The sequence below is a fragment of the Ammospiza nelsoni genome, chromosome 9, assembly GCF_027579445.1.
Source record: "Ammospiza nelsoni isolate bAmmNel1 chromosome 9, bAmmNel1.pri, whole genome shotgun sequence".
NCBI classification, from domain to species: Eukaryota; Metazoa; Chordata; class Aves; order Passeriformes; family Passerellidae; genus Ammospiza; species Ammospiza nelsoni.
In genome coordinates, this window is record NC_080641.1 from 18,344,172 (window position 1) to 18,371,684 (window position 27,513).

The following is a 27,513-nucleotide window of genomic DNA, read 5'->3' on the forward strand; positions in this document are numbered from 1 at the left end:
GCATGTGCAGGACGGGAGCTGTCAGCGGAATCCATGGCCCTGAATTTGGTTTTGATCTGTCCCTGTGATTTTCCAGGTGAGCCTCGGACTCTGCCTATGGTCTGTGCTCCCAGATGACAGCCCCGCGATGGCAGATGGAGGGACATCCTGGCACTGCATCCTTTGCTGCTCCCAGAGCTGCCACACGCCATGGGACCCCAGCTGCTGGATGCCTGACCCAGCTGGACTGCTGCTGGAGATGTGCTGGGGCTGGCTCAGCCCTGCTTGCTGCTGCCTGTCTGCCTCATTCTTCTGAGTTATGCCCCAGCCCGCTCCTGCCCTGTTGTGCCGCTGCCTCCAGGCTGTGTTGAGTTTTCAATTATCACAATATTCAGTGCAGATGCTATGCAAAACAGCCAGTGAGGCTGAGCACGCTGAACTCAGGAGAATCACAGTTAAATAAAAGTACTGCTATGATACCAGGAGGCTGATTGGAACCACAAGATACCAGTGTTGTATCCTGTGGCTTTTATGTTGGTAGATGTAGATTTCAGCCATTAGAGTCTAGCTATCCAACAGATAACAACTAGAGGAAATGGATTTAGGTATCTTCAGTTGTGAGTAACTGATCCACATTTGCCAATAAATGCAGAACCTGGTAAACTGCAGAAGAAAGAAAACATTTGAGATACCTACAAATACATCCAGGCATGTACTCTGGGGTAACATCTAACTGTGTGCAACTTATACTCCCTGAACACAAAATACACTTAAAGTGGTACATCAAGAGAGCTCTGACTTCAGAGAAACAATGTGTGGTTACTTGTCAACCCCAAATTCAGGCAAGCAAACAACCAGCAAGGGTAGGTCTCAACTTCTCTATTTGTACATGCAGTAACAAGCTCCCAGATGATAATGATATTGTGATACCCCGATATGTGGGGGTAAAAGACTATGACAAAAGAGAAAGAAATAAGCAATAAATACAATAATGTCAAACTTTCCTGTTATTAACTTCTAGAAAAGCCCAACAGCTGGAATTTTAAAATGTTTTACATAGACAAATGTAAAGATAACAACACATCGAGTGTGGTTTTTTCCAAAGGAAAATGAAATAGGCATACAGAGAAAATTATTATATTTAGTACTCTCAGGGCAAATTCTAGTTAAGGACTACGAAATAATTTGAAAATATTAATGATTTAGCCTCACAGCTAGCTTTTAGGGAGATAATAATGATAATTATTACTGTAAATAAATAGTATTATTATCATTCTTATTCAGTAGAATGGAGTATTGATGCATAGAAAATTCCGTATTTGTCCAAAATACAGAATATATTTGTTAGTGTTTTACTACTATAGCCATCCTTCTCAAGAACTATTGTATATATTAGGATTATCCTTTTCCAAATACTCTTTGATATACTGTTCAGTTTATCAGTTCTAAAACCCAACCAACCAAGCTTCCCTGTGAAACAGTGCCAGTCAACATCTCCATTTGCATGTGAATTCTCTAGCAGCAAGTCCTGGTTAAAAAAAAAAAAAAAAAAAAAAAAAAAAGGAATCATGAAAATCAGTACAAAAAAATCTGTCAAGGCCCCATCTGTGACTGGGTATCAGAATATCACCAAGAAGCTCTGAGGAACAAAGTTCATTCCAAGTCTAACACATAGAGGATTTTGGTCGATGAAATTAATTCAGGCAGGGAGAAATGAGAGTGCATACCATGAAAAACTCTGTTCCTCCACTGAGGATCAAAGAAAAGAGGCATCACTGTGTGTGGTCTTGGGTTTGGTGCACAAAGCCATGCTTAAACATGACAATAATCAGTGTGCTCATGTCTTGTTTTGATAGCCAGCTGCTCCTCTGAGGAGAGCCAGGGAATGAGGGACCTCTGGTCCTGGCAAGATGAGGACTCCGATTGCATGTCACTGCTGCAAAAAGCAAGATTTACAGCCAGCTACCTGAAGTAGTATGGAAACAAAATTATAGTCTCCACCCTGGCCTTGAAAATCCCTCTACAAACGTGTTTATTTCCTTCTGAATGGGAATATGTAAAGGCTGGGGACACTTATTTGTAGGCTATTTTTATATCTCCTCTTCAGGATCTGAATCTTGCATATTAATGAACTACAGGAAATAGGAAAACCAAACATTAACACCATTCTAATGCAGCATACTATTTTTCTTTCCCTTTTTTAAACTGTTAGAGTATGCAAATGTTCAGTTAACTGGTCCTTATGTTTTCTCTTTATTGAATTGCTTTCACTATGGCAAATAAATATTCATAAAGAAATGTGGACAATAAATCATTTCAAATAGTTCAAAGCCATTTTCTTTCTAGACTGCATATATTTTCAGCTGTAACTCGCCTTTAATATTTCATTCAAAAGACAGACTTGTAGAAGGACAATAGAGATAATGTGTCAAGTAGTAATTAAAACAGGGAGTAATGATTAAAACCATTTTGATCTACATTGTGCTCTGCCAGATTCATAATCTCCTGTGTTTGTTAGGATGACATTCTACTTGCTTTATACAGAAACTCAAAATAAACTTCTGTTTGAAGACACTGCTGAAAACAAAAGATTTCAACCCTAAGCTTGTGGGTTTAGGTGTATCTTCTGTACCACCCTAGCAAGATAAACTCAAGCAGGCACTGTCTTTCCTGCTAATATTGAGACTTCTCCAGGAAGCAGATCCAGATGCAGAGTAGAAGACAAGGAAGGGCCATCCCAGTGTGTACAGGTAAATGTCACCTGTCTCACCATTTGGATTTAAGCTAAGACCTTCAAAAGAAATGAAATTTAAAGATCTGGTTAACATATCTTTAGGGATCTTGGTTAAAATTCAAGTAATAATTATGCTCCTTGTCTCATCGTATGTTTTGGCTGTTAATACACATATTTGGCCCAAACTCATTATCTTTCCTGATATGTTGCTGACTTTAGGCCCTGATTCAACAGAGCACTTACATACAGACTTAAATAAATTGATTTAGGAAAGCATTTGTATTTGTGTTTAATCTTGGGCAGACATTCAACTTTCAAATCAATGGGACTTATGAAGAGCCCTGACCTTTGGGTCTAAATATTTGCCAAATCAGTGCACTGATAGAAATATATTGGATAAGATACATGTCTAATCAGAATTTTAGTCCCTACTTTCATGGGTAAATACCCATAGATAACACATTATTCCGCTCAAGAAATCCATTTTATAGTATTTATCAGAAAGCCTTAAGTCACGTTTTCTGTTTATGTCAAAAATACCAGATGAACAGTGTCAGTCCTTGATAGTGTATCTGTAATATTCTTCAAATAAATAAAAGTCAGGAAAAGCGCTGACACAAAAGGGCATTCATAATTATTTACCAATACCTTCTCAATCGCCTAGCATGTGGCAATCCTTTGGAGAGCAGGAAGGTGGAATGTCCCACAGACTTGAAGAAAATTGCATATGAAATATCATGGGAAACTCTTCCCTAAAACCAGCATTTATAAGGGTCATTTATATACACATGGAATTTTGAGAGATCACATATTTTTATTAGAGAATGAGGGCAGCCAGGGTAAAACCATGGATGTTTCTGGTATCACAGTGTAGAGGTTATACAAGTGCACCTATTGCCAAATCTATGAGGTTAGAAGAAGCAGATGCTAAAATAATTGATGCTATGATTCTATGAAATAAAATTATCTTCTTGCTGTTCTTAAAAGAATATTCACATTTAGGTTTTCTTTATTATGCTATTAAGAAGGCAAACAGAGGCTGTCAAACATTGTTTAGAGAGTGGAAACATATAAAAGGAGAAGTAGATTACAATAGGTCCCATCATATAATGTAATTTGAAGAGTGATGAGTATGAATGTCATAAGAAGATGGAGGAAAAATCAATGGGTGCCACATCTGTACAACCATAGGGCAATACTGTGATCCACATTATCCCACTGGGTTCTGTGGGCAGAGTTTGGGAATAGTGCACAAAAAGCAGCTGTTGAGTGTTCACCTGGCTCACACAATCACATGGATCTATCCTAATGCTGCCTACACTCACTTTGGAGGGGGTGAGTCAGGAATTTGGAGCTGCTGTATTGTACACACTGCATGCAGGCTCTGGAGCAAGGCCCCTTCGAGCAAGGGGCAGACTGCAAGGGGAATGCACAAGGGTCTTATCCTCCTCTATGACTCTCACATTACAAAAATAAATTATAAAAAGCTCAATCTCCCTTTTGCATCTACTGTGACCCAGGGGAGGGGAAGATTACAACAAATACAAAACAGTCACTGCCTCTGATAGGCATTTCCATATTAAGGCATGAATTGGAGCTAAATTTGCTAATTTAAGTCACCTGCTCTCAATGAAATCAATTAGTGCCTAGCAGATGCAAAAGGATTATGAAGCTCAAGGTGAGCAGACATAGGTCCTTGGTGATTTTCCAGTGTGGGGAGAGGATTTCTTTAATCAGTTTTTTAGTTTCTGCTGAAATTGTGCTGCTTTAGTGAACTTCATTCTAGAGGTATGCTTTGCAATTGATTTAAAGAATTTGGGGTTTCATGTTTTTTCACCTTTTCTGATACCTTTGCTTAGAGTGAAATAATGTTTTTTCTATGCTGCATAGAACATACAGGTCACAGAAAAAAAATGTTCCCCCCTTTCTTCACTGTAGTAGTATTTACACTGTTATGTCTTTTGAGAAACTAGAAAAAGTCACCAGCTCTGCTATCAAACATTATGCTTTTATGCCAATTCCTGTTGTCAGAGTTTTTCTCCTTTTTAACTGATAATGATTATGATCTGTATTTGAAAGTCACTTTGATGAATCTGCCTTTTGACTTTATTTTTTGATTTTGCTTACCAATATTGGGTCAAGTTCTGAAATACAACAGATTTGCTCTGAGTTTGTCAGAGATAGGCAGACTTCTGAACTTCTAGATGCTTAACTTTATATCCTAGGCAATTTAGCTTTTTTCATTACCCTTTTTACTAAAGAAAAGACTAGTGTACTCTTTTTCAAATGTGTAATAGTAAGGAACATGTCAAGGCATGCTAATCATAAGGAAGAAAGTCCTTCAGATGTTCAAATTCCTATGCTTTTAGCAACAGTTTAGCATCTATCACTGTAGTTCTCTATGGAGCAAAAGAAGTTCATTGCAGGTTATGCTGTATACACCTCAGACCCTGATGCAGCAGTCAAGCTAAGGGCAGATGAAATATAACACAGATTAGAGTAACTTGATAGGAAAGAAATAATTCTTAATGCTCATCCACAGAGGTGGGGAAATAAAAAACATTTCCCACTGCAAGCATATTTCTTTTTTTTCCATGTTTACCTGGAAATTGTGAAATCACCTCAAATAAGCGGGGTGTAAAAATTCATTTGTATCTTGCATTGTGTTTGAATAATTTCATTATGTTCAAAGCATCTTTATTGGAAGGATGCTTGGTTATGAGTTTTGGGTTTTTTTCTTTCTTTTTTATTTTAAATTTTTAAAATTTTCCAGTCCTCTGGCTTTTCTCCAAGCAGGAGAATAATTCTAACTTACAGCAGATGTAGTCCATCCCTTAAGACTCAGGATCAATTAGACAGAAGGTGATTGTTCTCCTTAACAACCTAAGATTTACTTTGGTTTAAAAGTCAGCTTTGTATCCTGCAGCCCCATTATTTACTAAAATAAATACTGCAAAAAGCAGCCATACTCTGCTTGAAAATTAACAAAAACTAGCTTGACTTTCTACTCAAAGATAAACAGCTCATCACAGAGGAGTGAGAAAACAAAAAGCTCCTGATGCTATGACAGAGTTAAAAGCAGAAGTTCCACATGGATGATGGGCAAGTGAGCAAAGGGAATGAAGAACAGGTGGTAGAATGGCGAGAAGGGGAGGGGATAAAAAATGGGAAAGGTGTATTAAAGGCAAAAGCTTCGACTAAAGAAGCACATGCAGCCCCGGGGGTATGCCTGGGGCACTTCAAAAAAGTTACAAATAAAAACCCCAAACTCCACTGTGATGTGTGTCCTGATAACAGAAGTGGTATCTTTATTGTAGAAACTTCAGATACTCATGTAGGAATTGAGGTGTTATATACTAAAGCTTGGCCCAAACAGACTTTTATTTTGAGTGCTTTTCTTCACTTTTTGTATTTCATATGGTAGAATAGCAACCATAAGCTTAGTTGGAAGCCTCAAGGCTTCTGTGGTGTAGTAAAACAGCCCTGACAGAGTTGAAATTCTGGACGTAGATGTTCCCTTAAAATGGAACATGAAGGGTCTAGTTTTCCTTTTAAGTTGGCAATAGTTAATTGAGAAAGACTTTAATCAATACTTCATGTGATTTAAACCTGATGCAACCAAGTAGCCTGTCTCAGAAACTTTCCAACAGGGGTTTGCAATCTCCCTAGGACTCAATAGTATTTTGATGAATAATATTTCTAGCAGGCTAATTTTCTTGCTAATTATCATCAAACACCTAGACAGACATTCTGCTGTAGTAGATATGCTTTGAAAAAACTAAAAGTCCCTTCAATCATGGGCAAAAGGAAATTAAAAAATCATATATAAAGTGATATAAAGATTTTTAAATCTTAAAGCAGTTTTTCATTACAATATCTTGGTGCTAAGATACAACATCTTAGAGTTGAGAGATAAAACACTCCCCATAATTGATTTTGAAATTAAAAGTCATATTCCATGGATAAGAATCCTAAATTTTATATTTAAAAATAAATTAGGTTGTAGAAATTCTAAATGGCAAACTGTGTTCTCTCCAACCAAATGTGTTCTGACCAAAAGGATTCTATGAATTTTTGGTTTTGTTGAGTGCTTTATTTCCACTTTAAAGGAAAAAATAGACCCTACAATATAGCTTACCAAAATTCACGGATCTATAAAGAACTTTTGGCATGTAAGTCCCAAGTGTATTCTTCCTATTCCAAAACACTTTGAGGTTACACTTAGTCATAAATGTTTCTAGTTTTCACTTCGTTCTGTGCAAGTGCTATGAGATGGAGGAACAGACTTAAAAGGAAAAAAATTCTCACTGGAAGAAACAAAAGCAGGTATGTCTCTCTCTGCCATAGTGTGTATCCAAATCCCTCCTGCTGATGCCAAGGCTTGTCCCTCACAACATGTCTGCAGTGAGCAGTACTTGCTTGGTGTCACGTTGCACTCAAGCAGTGCAAAATCAGATCCAAGGAAACTTGTGTTACTGGGATCACTGGCTTTACTGGGAGCAGAGAGGGTTTTCTTCAAATGGCTGGGATGTACTTGCAAAGCACAGAACCCCAGCTCAGAGCTGGCAGTTTGAGGAGATGATGAGAGTAACAAGCAAGTGTACACCAAACAGATGGGCCAGCCAGGCTGTTACAAGGGAGTTCAGCTGCAGCCCTGGCTCTGTGTGTGGGAGCTCCTCAGCCAGGCAGTATTGTCAGCCTGTATTGACTTTGGCACTTACAATAACTTTCCTTGTGGGATTATGATTTATTTCTTCTGTGATTGAGAAAAAAGATTAAAAAATAAAAAGGCCTTTTAAGTCCTATGATATTCTGCTCCTTTCAGCCTTATAACAAATATCCAGTGACAGTGATATACATTCTGTCTGTAATAAGTGTAAAATTACAAGTATGCTTACGTATATGCTCTCATTGTCAATATTTGACAAGTTTAAAAAAATAAGTTTTGGCTATAGAAGCCACTGATGTAGGTGTTATGAGACATATGGGAGGGGTCTTTCAAATTTTTGAAATACTTGAAGCAGGAATTTGCTGTGTGGGCTAAAAGGACTGTATCTGTGGCCCAGCCAGGTGGAGATCACACTTCCCTAGCTGGCCGTTGTGGTCCACCTAAGCATGCTGCAAAAAGGTGGAATGCAGCATAGCCAAAAGTTGCTATAGCAATAGATTATTGTGCAGCTAGAGTAAAATCTTGGGTATGTGCATACTGCAATTAAAGTGATAATTGGTTTGAATTTTTGGGAAGGAGTTCTACTGGACATAATCTTATAAAACACAAACAAAACCCCAACAAAGCTAATCAACCAAAAGTGGAAAAAAGCCAGAAGAACATAAACCCTTTTATTCATCTGTGTAAGAAGTGGGTAGTTCCACAGCACCACGATTTGTTTTTTTTCTCTTGCTAAAAGCTACATTTTTGTGAGATAACTGACACCCAGGATAATGCAGTACTTTTTTTGTCAGACATATCTTTCAGTTTCTGTGGAAATTGTTGTTTTGCAGTGTGAGACTTATATGCAATACAAAGTAAAGAAACACAAACACAAATTTAGGCATGAGATTAGACAATGTAATCTTGTTTTATTGAGGGAGGGGAAGATTTTTTTTTAAATCATGCTATATGTTCTATAGCAGTAGTAATTTTCAGTAGAAATAAGATGCCCTACATTTATGGATACTGTTTGTTATAAAGGGTTAATTTCCAAAAGGAATCTGGTTTAGCTCAGATTTTTTAAAATCAAATTGATTCTGCTTGATTTGATGTAGTGATCTAATATGACCTTGATTAAATTAGAGAGAAAATGATGATGCAGACTTGCAGAGGACCAGCAATGGGACATCATGCCATGATCAATGTGATCAAATATGCCAATTTATTGCAAGAACAAGCTGTATTTATGCTGTGTTCTACTGTTGACATGTCTCAAGCTAACACATGATGGGTTAAGCCTAACTGTGCACATGCCTCAAGCCTTCAGTTGGTTGGTTAGTCTTCTTCCTTCATGTATCCCAAGCCTTCAGCTGGTTGGTTAGTCTTCCTCCTTCATGCATTTTGCTGTGGTTTATTGTTTTATCTTCATGCACTCTATTGTGGTTTTTGCACTGTCTTCTTAGCTTGCCCCATATCCTGGATTGTTTTTCTCCTGAATAGGCTTTTCCTGTTTTTGAGCTATCAGGTATGCTCTAAAATTCTACTCAGACCCCATAAAGGCTGGCTTGAGCACTATGTCCATTTTCCTGCAAAAATCCCTCAACACGGACTGTTTGTCCTATTGACAGTTGCTACCTTAGGCAAGGATGGCAGTGAATTATTATCTTGCCCACATTTTGCAGGGACCTTGGCTAGGAATTAATTTTTTCTATTCACTTTGACCTTGCTAAGAAGGCAATGGCTGCTGCTGCTTGTAAAGTTAGCCTGTTTCACTGGTTCAGAAATAGCTACAGGAACTCACTCAAAACAGCCCAAGACAGATGGCTGGCTTTCCATATTGCCATCAGCCTAGCAGTTCACCAAGGACATAGGGAGGTACCAGAAGTAATTTATATTATTTCAACATCAGTTCTCCAGTCAACAGCTGAGACTTTGAATAGTCTTTACACATCATCTAACACCAGCAGTTGGGGGCTACAGCTACATCTGAGATTATAAGTGGAAATTTGCTTTCTTCTCTGCAATGTAAAGGTCCTGGGTGAAAGTAATCTATCTATATAGTATGGTAGGGAAGAGATTTTTCTTGAACTGTCCCATGGAAAACCTGGTTAAGTGTTTGTTTCCTTTATCCTATTTGATGAAAGCTAGAGAGCAAAAGATGTGCTGGTTAATGCTTTGGAAGCTTCTATTTAATTTTCATCCTAAGTACTATGTTACTTTACAGCAAATTTTTGTAAACTGTAAAGCAATATAGAACTTTTTTTCTTCAGCAATATTTCATTTTGTGGCTTAAACAAAGCACTCACATTAATTGTGTCTGTTAGTGCTGATGGCTGTTAAATACTATTATAAAATTCAAGTTCCAACTGAGGTTTGTTGCACCTGAGCACTGTAAGAGACCTGTATAAGACAATAGCCTCTATTAGAAAAATATTTTCAATATATAGTCTTTTAACTGTGTTTAAATCCTGCAATAGGAGCAATACATTTCACTGTGTGTATGACTACAACTGCTGAAGTTACGGGACAGTGAAAATGGCTGGTGTCACATGAAAATGGGAGACTTCCTCAACCCTTAGTGTAGGGAGGTTTACTTGATTCTTAGTGTTTGTCTGTCAACCCAGGAAAGCTGAGACCCTCAGAGCAGTAAAAACCCAGCACATCAATTTAGCAATTCTCAGGCTTAGTAATAAATATAGAATTTGTCTATAGATGTCATTGCTGGAGACTGGAGGGGGAAAAATGGCCAGATTTTTCTATCCCCTAAAATATCCTAATGAAACATTTAATGGCATTTAAATGGGAAAAAATATACCAAGCCAGGAACAAGTCTTACTTTTTAGTATTTCTTGGAATTGCATGGCAGTGGTTATCATAAGATGTTTGTGGTGTGAAAATACGTGGGTTCATTTTTCCTATTTCTTTTCCCCAAGATGATCATGTTGAAACTTGTGGTCCTCGCTACATCTTAGAAATTATTAAGCACTTTAGGAGACAAGCTTTTGTTTACACTGATACAGATGGCTGGAATAAATTAGTGGACTCACTAAAGAACAGCTCATTTGTAGTTTTAAATGCATTTGGGCCCACGTGGTGGCCATTTTGTTACTTATTCATCTATTTGTGCTTTACAGTTCCACGCCCAAAGGCTATGTCTGGCTAATGGTCAGAGCTTCCTCCTAACAGAATTTGTAATTATGTGTCTCTCACACCTAAAGAGCATTGGTACTCCTGCACTGTGCCATACTCTGGGTGATCCTGTAGCTGCCCTCTCTATAGAGCACTGAGCAGTAAATCCAGCTGCAAACAAGCAGATTAGAAAGGCAATGCACGTCTTCACTACTGTGAATGTTTTAAGTTGAGCATTTTCCCTAAAGTGGTGAAGAAATGCACAAACTTGTAATTACATACTGCATCATCAGTGCTGCTATTTGGGAGAGGTAGTCAGAGCAAGCTTCCCTAAATTAAGTCTTGAATTCAAGTCTTCCTGTATTGGATTAGGATGGGTGAGGACAAATGATGGCAGAGTTTCTCTATGGCTCTTCACTTATGCACCTTTCAGAAACAGTACAGTAAAACCTCTCTTTTTCATACTTCAGCTTTTTCATGTGTATACACTTGTTTCCTCCTTGCCACCAGTACACTGAAGACATGCAGCACAAATCTCATGTTGATGAATCGGGCTCTGGAATCAGCAGCACTGCTTTCAGCTTTAACAGTGATTTACCTCATCCTGTTAAAGTCACCACCACTGCTACTATGACTCCTAGTATAAGGGAAAAAAATCAAAATAAATTTGAGAAGCTGTTGTGGGCCTTCAGAGGCAGCTTGTATTCTTCATGGCATTTTCTTGCTAATCCCATTTCTCTTGGACTATGTGCATACTGGATATATCACCTTTAATTTGAATTTGGTTAAGCCAAACTAAGAGAGTAGAAGCAGCAAATAACTGAAGTACAAATCTTTGCACTGTCATAAGTAGTAAGAAGGTAAAGTAGTAACTTGGATTCACTTCTGGCTTTCCCAAATCCCATGAATTTGACAGGTGAACTTGCTTATGAGCTATCTGGATAGCTAAATCAGGCATTCAGATGTTGGGAGATGATAGATGTGAGACTGTAACCATCACTCTTCATCATATGCAATGAGGGAGGAACCCAATCCTGGAATAAAAATAGTGTGGGATTAAAGAGTGCCCACTGAGTTCAAGGTACAACTACACAACAAATCAAAGTCTGGAATGTCTGTGTCTCTAGTACTTGAAGTGACGTGAAGCAGGGGCAGTTTGGATGAAAATGTGGGGAGCTGCTTGTACCACATATCAGTACATGGAGACCTCTAGGCTCCCTAATACATCACTGCCAGAATTTGAATGCTGAACTTTCAGAGTTTACAGTTTACCCTTTAAACCTGGAGATTAACTACTGCAATGGCTGGAGGAGGAATCCTTTGTTTCAGATTGCAGGTTGTGTTCCTGGAACAGTTTGAAATTGAAGGATGTGGCTTTTCTCACCGTCTGCTGCCCTGCCCTCCTTTGCCCTCCCAGTGAGGCAACCATTCCCAGCACAAGGCTGTAGCTGCTCTGGTAGCTGTGAGTGCCTGGAGCTTTTCTGAGAAAGTTCACCTGCAATTATTTCTTTGTCATGTGAGCAAATTTTACCTGAAGAGCACCAGGAACAAAAGGTTAATGGCAATTTTTCAAAAGCCTATAACTCAACCAAGCCTCAACAGCATTTCATGTCAGAATTGAAAGCTAAGTCTTTAGTATCCCTGCTCTGTTTCTGCTGCTTTAAAAATCCTGCTGGCAGGAGAAAAAAAAAAAAAATCAGAGGCTGAGCACTTAGTGAAAAAAGGCCAAACTATATCTGGGCTGTGTAACAGCTCTTACTAAAATTTCTTATAACTTCTACTTTAGAGAAGATTAAATATTTGCATTTTGATGCATATTTTGCATGTCTCCCTCTTTTTGTCCACTTCTTTCCTGAAACAAAGTTCAGCTGTGAACATGCTCAGCTGTTTGCCACAGCTGAGAATCCAGGCTTCAGATGGGTGATCCATGCAAGGCCAGCTCTCCCAAACTGCTGGGAAAGCTGGCAAACAGCAGCAGGCTGATACAGACTGGCTGACTGCCATGCTTCAAAGACAGTAAACTGATTCTCAGCAGAAACATGGAAACAGAAATAAGACGAGCTGTGAGTTAAAGCAGAATATGGTGAGGTCTGAGAATCCTGTTCTCTGGCCTGTGTGTATTGACAGAGTAAGTTTTGCTTCATTTGCAGGAAAATTTCTATTTCCGTGAAATCTAAATTGTTTATTGGTTTCACAGGTAAAAAAGTCCAGTGGGTGTCAGGTTCATTTGAGTTGCTAGATTACATGGGGGTAACCAAGAATTTACAACTTGCAGAACAAGACAGAAGATGTGTATAATGGAGAGTTCAGTGCCTGCTGCTAGTCTCTTCTAGGTAAATGCTCCTTTAGAACAAATGGAGGCAAACTCCAAGTGCTTGGTCACAAAGAAGTTTATTTCATGTACACTGAAACATTCCTTGTGAAAATGACTTGCACCTAATGTACTTGCACAGTCAATATCGTGCTGTAGGTCAGGAGCAAACACAACTAGAAAACTCCAGCTAGCATCGGACCACTGAGCTGCTCAGCAATGTCAGTATTAGTGAAATGAACCAAAGACTCTTGGATTTGTTAGAGATAAGTACTAGCAATGAAGGAGATCCTGCTTCTGATTCTCCTGCCAACACTTCAGCTGCTTTACATGGGTGATTGTAATCGGCAAGAATTGTTATGCAATAGTGCTGAAGCAGAGACTTGAGAAAATATAGCTCTCACTTGAGACACAAAAGACCATAACCTTATTTTTTCACATCTTACAAAGGAAAAAAAAAACCTCCACTGGGCATCTCTAAACTGCTCATTTACAGAGATGGAAAGAAATAAAATAATTACAAGGTAAAGAAAAATTTCTATGCTATTCTGTGGGATGCATTATCTCTGGAGATGTGAAAGGAAAAGGCAAACCAATTCTCTACTGTGCCCAAAGGGTCACCAGTGTCCAGAAGCTACTTACAGTTTTCCAAGCTTTTTGTAAAGTAAATAGGAATGGGAAACCCTTTTAATTTTTTTTTAATGCTGTACTAAGGAGAGGATAATAAAAGCTAGCTGGATAAAATGAGTGCTGCAAAGGGAATAAAGAGCAGATCTGGGGTATGTTTTAAGAAGGAGAGGAAGAACCCAGGAAGCCGCTTGGCATGCACATTGGAAAAAAGAAAAGATTAGTTTTCAACTCCTCTATCCTTGTGAAACGGGGATAAATGTGCTCTTCTTTTGAGCAATCATAGATGGGGCTAAATGAAAGTGCACTGTAGAAACAGACGTTACAGTGGTTGGTTGGCTAGTTGGTTTGGGTGTTGTTGCTTCCCGAAGTGGAAAATATTTGCTTTTTTTTTAGGCCTGTTGTAGCGAAAATGTTTGTTTCCGTGATACCGTAAATATTGTGTTTCTAGTGTTAAACAATTGCAATGTTTGGTAGGCGGTGACCTGGCCTTCGCGCACCACTCCCACCTGCTGGATGGATTCCGTGAGGGGAGTCTCCCAAGGGGGCGGGAAGGTTCGCTGTCCCTGCGGAGACAAGGGTGAAGGTCCAGGGACAGCCCAGGCCGGTGCTGCTGGGAAGGTGTAACGCTGGGAAGGGTCACCGCTCTTTGCTGGGCAGGAGGGCGACCCCAGGCGCAGCGGGGCTGGCTTCAGCCGCGGCGTGCAGGCTGCTCCTGTGGGATTGTCATGAGTGGATAAACACAGCCAGGGCGGCGTTTGGTCCTCCCCGCGCAGTTTCTCGTCCACCACAAGGGATGAGAGAGGCAGGGCCCCGGGGGCCGGGTGCGCACATGGGGCGAGGCACAGGGACCGTGAGGAGGGCGCAGCGGCGGGGCGCGGCCCCGGGCCGTTCCCGGTGGGGCGGTGTGTGGGGAGCCCCGAGCAGCGCTGCTGCCGAGCCGCGTCCCCTCCACGTCCCCGCCGCTCGGTGGCCGCTGCCGCAGGCCCGGGTCTCGGAGCGCCGCCGCCCCGCGGGACACCTGCCCTGCCCGGCGGGGCGGCCCCGGCCCGGCCCGGCGCGGGGGCGCCCGCCCACCTGGGCGTTGCTGCCCGGGCTGCCGGCTCCGCCTCTTCCCGCTCTCCGCTCCCTTCCACTCCGGGACTGCGGGGAGCTGGGGGAAGGCGGTGCGGACACCATGGCTCGTGTGCTGAGCCGGGACCCGGTGGACATTGAGGTACCCACTCGCCCTGCCGGGACGTGCGGCTCTCATTAGCGGGGAGGGGGCTGTGTCCGGCGGCGCCGGCGCCCGATAAAGTTTGGCGGCGTTAGGAAGTGCCTCGCCGCTGCCTGCCGGCGGTGCCCGGAGCCTCGTCCCGCCGCCCCTTTCCGTGCTGTGCCACGCTGTGCCGTGCCGTAGGGACCAGCCTGGGAACCGGCCCCTGGGGCTGTCCTGCCGCCCGGGCAGCCGCAGCCCTGGCGGGCAGGGGCTGTCGGGGCAGCGCCGGGCGCACCGCTCCAGCCGTGCCCCTGCCCCCGTTCTCGGCACGGTGAGCGCGGCCGGCGCCCGGCCGGGGGGCGTGAGGGGGCGGCGCCCGCCGCCTCCCCTCTGCCCGCCGCCCCCTGTCACTGCCCGGTGAACTCGAGGGCAGGCTGTGACCGAGCCCCGTCTCCGGGGGAGGTCGGGCTCCCGGCTCTGGCATGGTTCCTGAGGGGCGGGGCTGCTCGGGGGCCGTGACCTGAGAGTCCTGGACGGTCTCAAGGTCCGTGGCCGATGGCCTCGGGCTCAGCGTCCCGTGGCCGCCTGTGGGCCGGAGGAGCTGTGCGGGACCCGGCTCATCGCTGTCCTGCCACGGGTCAAGCTGCGCTCACGGACTGCACCCGGTCTGCTCGGACCAAAACAATTGCATGGCAGGCTGAGCAGGAGGGCCGGGCTAGCAGCCTCGCTGCAAGACGCGTACTCACCTGTGGCACTTGAGGTTTTTGCGTGACATTCCTTGCTGCAGGTCGCACTGGCTGCTGGAAGCAGGGTCCGGACGTGGCCCTGGGAAGGCGGAGCTGAGGTGGGGTGTGACCAAGGCTGGTGCCCTGACACACGTGCTGAGCTCCCGCTGGTGTTAGCCAGGTTGCGAGGCTGCACTTCAAGGTAGCACTTTCCCACCTTTCCCAGGACCTCACAATGGGCTGTAAACTTCAGCTCTTTGTGAAGAGTCTAGTAAAACAAAAGCAATAATAAACGAACTTGTGATTGATAGTCTTGTTCTAGACTGACACAACTTTTTGTTGTGGTATACCTTGAGGTGTAAAATGTTTAGTTTGGGCTGTTGCAGCTCATTGAGGCCCAGACATAATACACAAATACGCACAGCAAAAATTTGAACACGTCTCTATGTCAGTTGTGACTGAATTTTATCATTAGTTCTTGTATTGAGTTTTTGTGTCCAGTCTATTTCCTAGCTGAGCTGCTGTTTGAACCGTGACTAATGTCCAGAAATGATCTTACAGATACTCTGATAAAACTGAAGCATGGAAGGGATGGGAGGAATGAACTATTACAGAAGTCTTCCTGGCATTTAGGGAGACACTGTGGTATGAAATCAGCACTGTCTTTTACCAGCTCAGTGTTTTCAGAGCAGCCAGTCTTGGATTTTTCTTCAAGTGTTAAAGTTCATTTTTCCATGACAAAGCTTTGGTTTTAGTTGTTTGGGTTTTTGAGTACTTTTCTTAAATTTTTAATGCAAAATGTTCCTTGTATAGCATTGTTTTGCATTTCTAGATACTGATTACTCAGATTCAAAGAACAGTGTTATGGTAGGATCCTGTGTTGGTAATAGTATGCAGTAGTACATGGTTTAGGAGATGAGTTGATGGATTTTTAAAAGGCTGGTGTTTGCTTTATTCAGTTTCAGATACAAACTTTGGTCAGTATCTCACTGTTTATTTGTTTTCAGCAGTCGTTTAAACGTGCAAGGAAATCAACGCAGTCTCCTAACTAAATGTACTGTCCTGTCCTTCCCCCATCTATTACAATAAATTTAGTTGTTGTATAGTTGGTCTCGCAGATGAATATATCAATAATTACTGATAATCTAATTGCAGCATTGTAGACCTGTTGTGTTTTTTTTTTTTTCTTTCCTCCCTCTGCATAGGACTTTATTTTTTGGGGGGAGGAAAAAAATTACATTTAAAAAAAATTTGTTTTATCTTTGTCTTTGAAGTAGGGACAGTGCTAGCTAATCCTATCATTGTAGATAAATATTTTCAGTAATTTGTTTGTTGGGTGGAGGGGTCTATCAATGTGAGCACTGGCAGCACAACTTGAATATTTTGGTCACTTTCTTGGCTACAGTATAAAAACTGAACCAATGATTTAATGAAATTTATCTCAATGGTTAGTACCTCAAATTCAAGTTCATATAATAAAACATTATAAATGATAAATGATCTCTTAAGTTCTGGTGCAACTTTACAATGTATTTAAATAGTTAAGGCTGGATAAAAAAACATGTCATTGGTTAAAGAAGAGCCAAGAATCTGTGCTAGAAGTAGCTAAAATCACTGATGGTTCTCCAAGTTATTTTCAAGAAAAAAATTCCAGGAAACTGTCCCTGAGGAACCTTGTCCCTCTTACTTGGCTTAGCCAGCAGCTTCAGCCTCTGGACCTAACTAAAGACAATGAATAAATCACATAGAGAGTTGTTTTTTCTAAAATCTGCTTTCCAAATTGTGGAAGACTAGGTGTGTTATGATTTATATGCTTTTCTCCAATTTGATTTTTTTTAACACTAAAACAAAAATAACACCCAAAATACCAAAACAAAACAACAACTCTCCCCTCAACTACCAGCAACTCCACAAACCCCAAACACTGCCTTTTTAAAAATAAAGTCAACTATCAAAGTGTGCTGCTGATATTCCTTGGACACTGATACTCTAAGCAAAAGGAAAGAAAGCTTGTTTAAATATAGCTCCTTGTGAAAGTACCTACCTTGGATTTATGGTATAAGGACTTGCCTTGGGTTTTTGTTTATTATCTCTCTAAATCTTTACAAGAACTTTTGAAATCTACACTATGAGGGCAGCATTTCCTTTCTGACTTGTAATGTGAAACTGTTAAATGTACATTTGAGCTCCAGAGAGTGTTTACAGACTTAATGTAAACTTCCCAATGATACTCTGGGAAGGAAAGTCTTCCATTCTTTTGTCTTCTCTTTTGTTTCACCTGATTCCTGACTATCACTGTATGCAAACCATATTTAATTACACCTATTGCAATCTTCAGGATTCTTTGAAGAATTAAAGTTGTCAAATCAAGTATTCAGGAATTAATGAATTGCAAAATGAATAGAACAGAATCTTGAATGTCATAGTTTGGCATTGTTCTCTGCACCCTGTTTTCCTGACTGCATTCCAGTGTTGCTCTGCAGTCTCTCCTCTTTACTCAGTGATGTTAGGGTTGTGGATACTTTCCAGCTCTTTGACCCCCATACTACAATCTGGGGAGAAGAGTAGGTCTCAGTTTTTTGGAAGGGGCTTCTTCTCAGCAGAGTGGGGACACTTTGCCACACTGTTGTCACAAATCTGAGACATTCAAAGAAAATGAAAACCAGCCCCCCAACACAAGTTAGTATGAAACAGCAGTATTGTTCTTGCAGTAGGTAGGCAGTAGGTTGGCACTTCACAGATCTGTCCTTCCTTCTGAATCGTGCCTGTAGGTTTAAAGGGGAATTGGGTGTTGATGAGTGGATACTTTCCTGCTGGACCAGTGGCTGGGTACCTAGAATGCTGTCACAGCTGTTTCCACCCCAACACTGGTGCTTGACTTGTGAGAATAAAGTGAAAGGTGCAAAGGGCTAGAGCCATGCTCTGAAATTGCAATCAAGGAATTGTCTAAGAATTATCAGGGTAAATTTGTGTCACTTTCACTTAAAATGCAGTGAACATTGTATGAGCAATGAACAATGTTCAATGAACAACAAACTGTAACTATGTTATGCTTTCTCTTCATTTAGCTTCAGAGAGTGTATATGGCTCTTAAATAATGTATTTCTATTTCAAAAGTTATGTAATTCACATATTTCTTTGGTGTTACTTCAGGGTTCAGAGAACTGTTTCTTAAGGGTCAGACTGTGTCCATTGGGTGCTGACCTTAGTGAGAACACAAGAGGCTCCAGGAGTTCTTCAATGCTCAGTAGGCAGCGTGTTTGTTGAGTTTGAGTTCCTCCAGCAGCAAGTTCTACACTGCTGTCTGAATGTCCTAATGAATGTGGGGTGAGGTTATGGGCTGTTTGAGCAGCTCACTGATGGTACAGACAGCACATCTGCACTCAAGGCCTGCAGCTGGTTCCAGAGTCAGCCAGGGGAGCAGAATCCCTTGTGCCATGTCTCCTGCTGCATAAAAGGGTCACTTGGGAAGTGCTCCTAAGTCTTGAAACAGCATTATTGTACAGCCTGCAAATTTCATAGTGTTTTCAGCAGCAGGTTTGATAGTGGTGGCAGTTCTTAATTCCCTGGTATATACTTGGTAGGTGTTACTAAGCCCGGGCAAGGACAGCAAGGTAGGCAAGTTTCACATGTCGGGTAGGCAAGGTAGGCAAGTTTCACATGTTATTTTTCTCCCAATGCAAATGGACAAGAACAGTAGAAAAAATGCAGGTAGAAAGGTATGTCTGAGAGCTAAGCTTGGTGTGCTCACAGTGGGAAGCAGGGCAAGGATTGAAAAATAAAGAACACTAAAATAACAGGAAACCTCCAGCAAGATAGCAGGGAACTCTACTAGTCAGCATGGCTCACGAAGTTGTTAGGCAAAGGTCATGTGAATAAATAACTGAAGCTAGCATTCTTTGATCTAGGCTAAACTTTTATTTTAAAAGCCCCACTTATTACAGTGTCTCTCTCTGTTGTAAATACCTGTTAGTTTTTTGAAGTTCCATAGTGAAGCTTTAATATGTAGAATGTTTTTATGCTACTGCTTTATAGTTTGTTGTGATGATCAGATGGCTGTTCCAGATTGATGGCTGTGTCTTCCTAGGGTCATTTCACAAGCAGTCAGTGAGAAAACAAAACTTTGCTGTTTTTGCTTAATGAATTTCTCAAGCCTTTTCATTGTTTTAGTGATTTTATTGTAATAAACTCTTAGCTGAGTGGAACAGCAATTATAGCATGATTGCTTAGACCTTGTGGAAGATTATAGACCACAATTATCATGTCTGTCTTAGAGAATTGAACAGTGATTTACTCATCAGGTTAAAATTTGATCTGGCAAGTCGGAAGGAAAGTCTTCTGTGTGAAACATTTTTTCTTTTCACGTTTTATATGCAAATCCTGTTGATGCTCAAGGAATTATGTATGGTCTTGCCTCTACTGTTGATAGTCTGCCAGATTGTAGCAGTCAAGCCATCCAAATAATTATGTCGGGAAAAAAAATCGTTTTTCAAAACTTGTGCATTTCATTTTTCTTCAGCCTTTGTGTTTTAATGTTACTTCCAAATTAAACTCCCATTTTCCCCCATCCTTTAAATTTTTACTCTTTTTGTGAGGTCTTTCATGTAAGAACTGCTATTCTCACCCTTCTCATGGCTGAGATTTACAATTAATCTGCAGTTAGCACTCTGAAAACAAGAAGGAACTGAAATTGATTTTATTTTAGTTACAGAAATGAATTTTGTGATGATCTTATGTTGTAGACCAAACTGGAATTTTATTCTTCCCTCTGCTTAGTGTCACATCTTTTAAGAAGGTGTAACTACATGCTGATATGGAAAGCTGATATCCATGAGGCAGGATTTTGCCGATCTGCTGTGACAGGAGTGCAGCACTGCAGGGCAGGCATTTGAGATGCATTTGGGAGAGTGCAGTTTTAGCAGCAGGGCAGGACTTGCCCAGTTTTCAGTGCAGCCCAGAGGGTGTGGCTGTGTCTGATGGGCTGGCATTTGCTTGGACCCAAGATTGCTTGACTCTCTCCATCCTGCTGGCCAGTGTGCATGTGTGGTGCAGTTTGTGCTACCCAAAGACACAAGCTGCTGCTTTTCCAATTAACACTTCGAAAGATTCTACTGTCCATCCTATCCTGTACCATTTTGCCACTATCCGTAAAATGACCCAGGGAGCACAAAAGTAACTGGCACTGGGCTGGGAGCACACTTGCAGTTAAAATATTGAGAAAAGCTGAAATTCCTGGTGGCTGCAGACAAGCTGGATTGAATGTGTCCTGTTTGTTCTGGCTATGCTAACCCTTTGACAGCACCGAGTTCAAATCAAAAACTGCTTTCTCTCCCTCCCTGGTTGCCTGGCAACCTCCCTCCTCTTATTAGCATATGATTTCTATTCCTTTTTTTATTTCATCAGTACAGTGTTACACACTCTGCTCCCTGCCCTGTGCTGCCGCCTTTGAGAAGAGCAGGATTTGTGCCTTTATATGAGACTTCGGCAAGGATGTGATTTGGCAAAGAAATCAAACATTTGGGATTAGGAACCTTTGGCCATAAATGCCTTATCAGAAGCTCAGAGGGTGGTGTTTGTGTGGGCATGTTTTTCAAAGTCTTTTCAGTTTCATTTGCTGTCATTTTTATACTAAGGGCAGAATACTTGCAAATCAGCACAGCATAAATCTCTGGCATCTCTACATGTGCAGAACCTCAGTTTGTGAAACCTGCCAGTGGAGATTGGCCACACAGAATTTGGGGGGCATTTTGTCCTCTTGGTCTTCATACAATTCCATAATGCAGTATGCAATGCCATAATTCAAAATAGAAATGTTTAAAAAAATCCAGGTCAAATTGTGATTGGGGAAGAAGGCAGCTAAAGAAGTAAGTGGGAGAATTGAACTGAATTCTCCAGTTTTCTTCTCATAATAATGTTTTTTTGAAATTAGAACATTTTGCCTTTCAGTTGGCCGGGTGTATTCTTTTATGGAATAACAGGTGATTCAGACTAGGTCTATAGTTTAAATTGCTTTTTTTCTGTTCATAGACTCTTACAACTGTAATAAAGACCCCATTTTTTTTTTTTTTTTTGCTGTTGCATAGGGCAAAGAATGTAAGATTCAAGTAGGAGTAGAAAAAACAACACTAGCAAGAGAAATTAGAAGATGCAGTGAGGAGGAAATGACAAAGCATGCAAGTTTGAGGAGTGCTTATATCAAGATATGTAAAGGAGTTTTTTCTTAATATTATCCAAATCATAAATCACAAGTGAAATAATTTACTTTTTCAACATCCTTGTTCTGAAGGAGGGTCAGGTGTCTCAGGAAGTATTTAAGGGGGTTGCTAGGGCATGTAGGAAAAAAATGAGGGAGGCCAAAGCTCAGTTCGTACTTAATTTGGCAACTTTTATGAAGGATAGTAAAAAATATTCTAAAAAAATATATTAATGGCAAAAGAAAAGGTGAGGCCAACCTTTGTTCTCTACTGGTTGTGGGAGGGAACTTAGAACTGCAGATAAGAAGGCGGGGAAGTGCTTAACACCTTCCTTGCTGGCTTGTCCTCAGGACAGCTGTCCTCCTGGGCTGGTAGATGGTGTCAGGGAGCAGAACGGTGCCCCTGTTATCCAGGAGGAGGCAGTCAGAGAACTGCTGAGCTGCTTGGATGTTCATAAATCTATGGGACTAGATGGGATCCATTCCAGGGTGAAGAGGGAGGTGGCAGGTGAGCTTGCAAAGCTACTATCCATCATTTACCAACAGTCCTGGCTCCCTAGGGAGGTTCCAGATGACTGGAAGCTGGCCAATGTGACACCCATCCACAACAAGGGTAGGAAGGATCATCCTGGTAATTAAAGGCCAGTCAGCCTGACCTCAGTGCCCAGTAAGGTGATGGAACAGTTTATAGTGAGTGTCATCACCCAGCACTTACAGGATGGCCAGGGTATCAGACCCAGCATAGGTTCAGGAGAGGTAGGTTGGGTTTGACCAATCTGATCTCCTTTTATGGCCAGGAGACCTCTCTGGTGGATGCAGGGAAGGCTGTGGATGTTGTCTATTTGGACTTCATCAAGACCTTTGACACTGTTTCCCACAGCAGACCCCTGGAAAAGCTGGCAACCCACGGCTTGGACAGCAGCACTCTGTGCTGGGTTCAGAACTGGCTGTGTGGCCAGAGGGTGGTGGTGAATGGTGCTGCATCCAGCTGGCAGCCAGTCACCAGTGCTGTTCCTCAGGGGTCTGTGGTGGGGCCAGTTCTGTTCAATATCTTTATTGATTGCATGGATGAGAGGATTGAATCTTTCATTAGTAAGTTTGTGGACGACACTAAGCTGGCAGCATGTGTTGAGCATGTGGGAAATACAGGTTGGATATTAGGAAACAGTTTTGTACAGAAAGAGTGATGAAGTACTGTAATGGTCTGCCCAGGGAGGTGATGGAGTCACCATCCCTGGATGTGTTTAAAAAAAGATGGGATGTGGCACTCGGTGCCATGGTTCAGTTGAGGTGTTAGGGCATGGGTCTGTTAGGGCATGGGACTCAATGATCTTGAAGGTCTCTTCCAACCTAGTGGTTCTGTGATTCTTATGCTATGGTCTGAGTTTGGCAATTTCACTTATTTCCTCTATATACTTAGACCTTCCTGTAAAACATCTGGGTTCTTACTGTAGTCATAGCTGCCTTCCTAAACCAGTGCAAAATTTTAAGTGGTTTTAGGTCTTGCAGAGACATTTGAATTAAGAGTAAGCCCGCCTATAAGAGTATTTTGTTTTTAATAATGCTTCTAGTATTTAAAGATATCATTTCAGAAGGCATTCGTAGTCTGATAAATATTAATGTATGTGATGTTGGTATTTAATTTGTAGATTTAAAGTGATAAACACAATGAAGTCCTTGAAATGCCAAACGTTTCATCTCTGCTCAAGCCAAGGTTCAATTTTATTTTCAGTATGACATTTGCTGCCTGAAGTGTTACAAGTGACTTGACCTTAAAATTACGTTTATTTTAGTTCATTGAAATGGTTGGCCTTTCCAGTTCAACTTGACACCAGCAGTGCAAATGGGAGAAGGCAGACATGCTTGCCTGTGACTCTATTTGAAAGCAAATTAAAAAGGTATCTAGGTGATGAATCTAAATATTTCCATTTAGATGGGATGCTAGTCATCAGTTAAAGGCAATCATGGTGCATTCTGACATTTTAATTTCAGGTTCAAAAACAATTATATATGTAATTAAGGAGCAAAGTGTCCAGGCCGCCAACCTGTCTGATTTACGTGTCGTCTTGGTGTGTGTGGGTTTTTTTTTTATAGAGGTACCTGTGTACACCACTTTGAGACTGTAGAAGGTGGAAAAAATAAAGGTTTGATTTTAGTTAATGTGTTCTTCCTAAGGACACTCTTCTTTCAAATATTACTCACACATTCAATGTCATTAGATTTGCATTTATCTAGGAGATTGGACTCCACTCCATTTGCAAAGAGGTTGTGATACCTAGTTTATTATTAGTATATTGATGCATGTTTGCCTTGGTTTTTGGTGTGATTTTGTTGACTGTGCCCTGAGAGGCCTTATTTAAATTGGAACCTCCATTGGATTGAACTTTCCTGGCTGGGTTTTTCTCAGTCAACAAAACATTTGGCCAATGTGGAGAGAATGAAGCAGGCTGCTGTGCATGTCTCTTAAGGCAGGGATGTTTTGTTGTGCTGTGCACTGTGTGCAGGGCTGTCTGCCCAGCCTTGAGAGATGTCCTCGTGCTGCCCAGTTGCATCTCTGTCAGTCAATTAAGGAATGAGAATATTGTGCTCTGAAGGGAGCCCTTTGCACTCTTGTGATGAAAGGACAGAAAGCAGGGCGAGTTTCTGAGAGAGGAAAAAAATGATAATAAATATGTGGAGGGATCTACAGGGAAGGAGAAATAAAATATGCACTGAAAGCAGACTATTGCTGAGTTTAATAATCACAGCATTTTCCTGTCCAGCCGTTTTACTGTTAGCATCTATACTAGCATCTTGCTCATTTTGAAATGCTTGGGTTTTCACTGATTGTGAATGGCATTCTATGAAACCCAACTCTATTCTGCTCTTAACAATACACAGACTACCCTTCCATCCAGGCATGTCTAGCATCCATGCAAAACTCTAGAATTCATTTGTGAAAGCAGGTAGAAGTGTTAGAATAAGTTATTAAAAATGTCGACCCATAAAGGGAGCAAAGAAGATTGGAAGCATAAAGGGAGGTTTTACACCTGGAAGTTATTATAGTTATTTAGATTGAGCGAGAATAATAACCAATTGTTTTCTAAGATGTATGACACATTTATGAAAAACCTTGAAGGATAAATGGATCTTTTTAGTATGCTACTTCCACAAAGGACTCTATGAATAAAATAATAGTGAGAGAACTCTCAGTGGATGCTGAATACTGCTAATTGATGAAATTATTACTTATTACACTGCAACTGAACTCTGCTTAGAAACACTATTTTCAGTATGATTTTTTGAAAATGACAGCTGAAATGTAAGAGGCTTTGTATTGAAAGTGAATAGTGATAATTTCTTGATATCTTTGAAATGAAAGATATTTCAATGACAGCTAAAACTGAAAAAAGTGTTTTTTCTTAAGTGCACAGGTCATGGACTATGACTATGAAAATAAAATGAACTTTTCTAAAATCAATAAAGTAGACTTAATGTGGATTTATGAGGTATTTTAAAAATAACTTCAAGTATTCTATTTATAACAAAGCAGTCAATTATTTGTGTCATCAGTTTTCATATTATGTCACATTTTAGGGTTAAAAATTGGGTTTGTGAGATAGAGTGTAGCCATCATATTAAGGAAAACTCTTAATTCTAAATTAAATCAGTATTGAAGAATACTGTTGATTTACTGCTCAGGGTAAAAATGGGAATGAGCACCAGATTTTCCTTGGTTTTCTGTTGATGAAATTAGAGCCTGCTGTCCTTCTTGGTGTGTCTAGTTAGGTCTGTATACTAACTCTTATGGATTGTTACCAGTAATTGGTGTGAGCATCTGCGCTCAAAGGATCACGTGTAGTGTAACATTTTGGAATATGATACGGGTGAATACGAGATCTAATTTTAGCCTTAGCAAATCTGTTCATCAGTGCTAAGATGAACCTCTCTGTTAATTTCAACAGAATGCAGCATCTGAGGGACAAAGTAGGCTTGTGCAGATTTGTGCACACGCTCGTGTAGGGATGTGTGTGTATGCTACAGGAACACAAGATGGGAGATTAAAAGTGGTTCCCAGACTTAACTCTGTTTCTGTTTTAAAGTTGTGTTTGTTATTGCCCTTTTTTCAGTTCCAATTGAAAATACAAAATTCGAAAGATTTTAGTAAGCATGAACATAGCTTTTCAAAACAGATGGAAGTGAGAAAGTGACAAAAGAGTTGGGAGAAAAAAAAGCGAAGAAGATAACCACAACAGAAGCTGTTCTAGAATGCTGGTGATGAAATGTAGAAATAAAATGAATACAGAACAGAAAAAAATGAAAATATTATCTCTTCTGAAAGTATCTATAGTGTGAGCAAAGTGTCAGTAGTCAGCAGTAACCAATACTAAGCTGAAGGGCCAGTACGCTTTTGTTAGGATAGGGTATGATAAGAGAGAGATTCTGGAAGATAATAGAATAAGAACTGGTTCTTCAGTGAAGCAGAATAGCGTGCATGTTGCTGAATCATGGCACTGGGTGAGGAGATAAGATGAATTGATTTAGGAACCCCAAGAAGTATTTAGCAGAAAACCAAAGTTAGATAGTTTTTAACTCCCAGTATAATGTTCTTTATGCACTTAATCAATGAGCCCTTAGTGAAAAATACATAAGAATTCATGAGAGTTGGTCTAAAACTCTTTTAGTGCTGGAGCAGGATTATTGTCATGTTCTCTGAGTTGCTTTTGTAGTCTTAGCTGAACAGCAAATCAGTTCAACTTCTCATCCAGGTTTTCCTTCCATCCTGTGCAGGGCCGATCAGGAACATGGGGATGGAGGCCTTCTTGTTCCAGAGGCGACTCCAGTAATTATTAGACTATTTTACAAAAGTGTCTGTTCTTGTAATTATTTGTGACACTTCCCCAGTTTTTTCCATATTTCAAATGGAAGCTGGGAACTCATGTATTTAGTACAGGTAAGTATTTAAACTTAGGTAGAGTTTCAGGCCGAGAGCCATCATCCTAGATGCTGGTGTATAAGTCCAGGAGGGTAAGAGAGAACAACTTGTGGTTGTGTACGTCCTGTCTCTTTGGTGTTTTGTCAGACTCATCTAAGGAGTCCTGCTTGGTGTACTGGCAGCTGTGAATCCCCTCCTCAGGTGCTGTAAGAAGAAGCTTAATTGGGTGTGCAGCTTCCAGTCTGGAGTTAGTCACCTGCCTTTACTTACAAAGCTTCCATGTTTGTGAATGTAGGCCCTGACTTAGGAAAAGGGAGCAAACAATAGCTAAAAGAAGAGCTGACCTGAAGTCGAGTGAAAAGAGCTCAACATGACTTGGCAACATGGCTCGACTATATCCTGAGCTGCATGAAAAGAAGTGTGGCCAGCAGGTCAACGGAGGTGATTCTTCCACTCTACTCTGCCCTTGTAAGACCTCCACCTAGAGTACTGCACCCAGCTCTGAGGTCCCCAGCATAAAGAAGATGTGGACTTTTTAGAGTGAGTCCAGAGGGGAGCTGGAAAAATGGTCAGAGGGCTGGATTACCTCTCCTCTGAAGACAGGCTGAGAGATTTGGGGTTTTCAGAAGAGAAGGCTCAGGAGACACCTTAGAGCAGCCTTCTGGTACCTGAAGAGGGCCTACAAGAAAGCTGGAGAGGGATTATTTTTTTTTTACAGGACATGTTGTGGTATGCCAAGGTGGATTGGCTTTAAACTGAAAGAGTGGGTTTAGATGAGATGTTAGGAAGAAATTCTATAATGTGAGGGTGTTAGGATTCAGTTTAAACCCAGAAAAGCAAGCCAGCAAGATGGGAATTTTATTTTTTCAAAAGTCCAATACTTAGATTTTGATGCAGTTTGAAATCCACAGCCTTAGAATCATTACAGTATGTTTATAGGAGAAATATTTTGCTGTAATTTTAGAAAACCTTACAAATGATAAAAGTAGTTCTTCCCTGTTCAGAGGTCTCACAGCAGAGGTGTAATTTTGCTTAGTAAATGAAAGAATTA

The 27,513-nt window shown here is 40.9% G+C and overlaps 1 protein-coding gene and 1 long non-coding RNA gene across 3 annotated transcripts in view; both read left to right on the forward strand.

The window, feature by feature from the left end:
• Positions 1-2,313, forward strand: part of LOC132077050 (uncharacterized) — a 41,464-nt gene extending 39,151 nt beyond the window's left edge. Inside the window, exon 4 of the long non-coding RNA XR_009418990.1 lies at positions 77-2,313. This is a non-coding gene — a long non-coding RNA (uncharacterized LOC132077050). The remainder of the gene's footprint in view (positions 1-76) is intronic.
• A 2,052-nt stretch (positions 2,314-4,365) lies between these two features.
• Positions 4,366-27,513, forward strand: part of DPYD (dihydropyrimidine dehydrogenase) — a 338,172-nt gene continuing 315,024 nt past the window's right edge. The window contains exon 1 of one of the 2 annotated variants that reach the window (XM_059478500.1): positions 4,366-4,391. In XM_059478500.1, the coding sequence (XP_059334483.1) occupies positions 4,380-4,391 (12 nt within the window). In that variant the 5' untranslated portion in view covers positions 4,366-4,379. Of the gene's footprint in view, positions 4,392-14,577; positions 14,648-27,513 lie in introns of those variants that run through there. The other variant, XM_059478498.1, reaches the window with a different exon arrangement.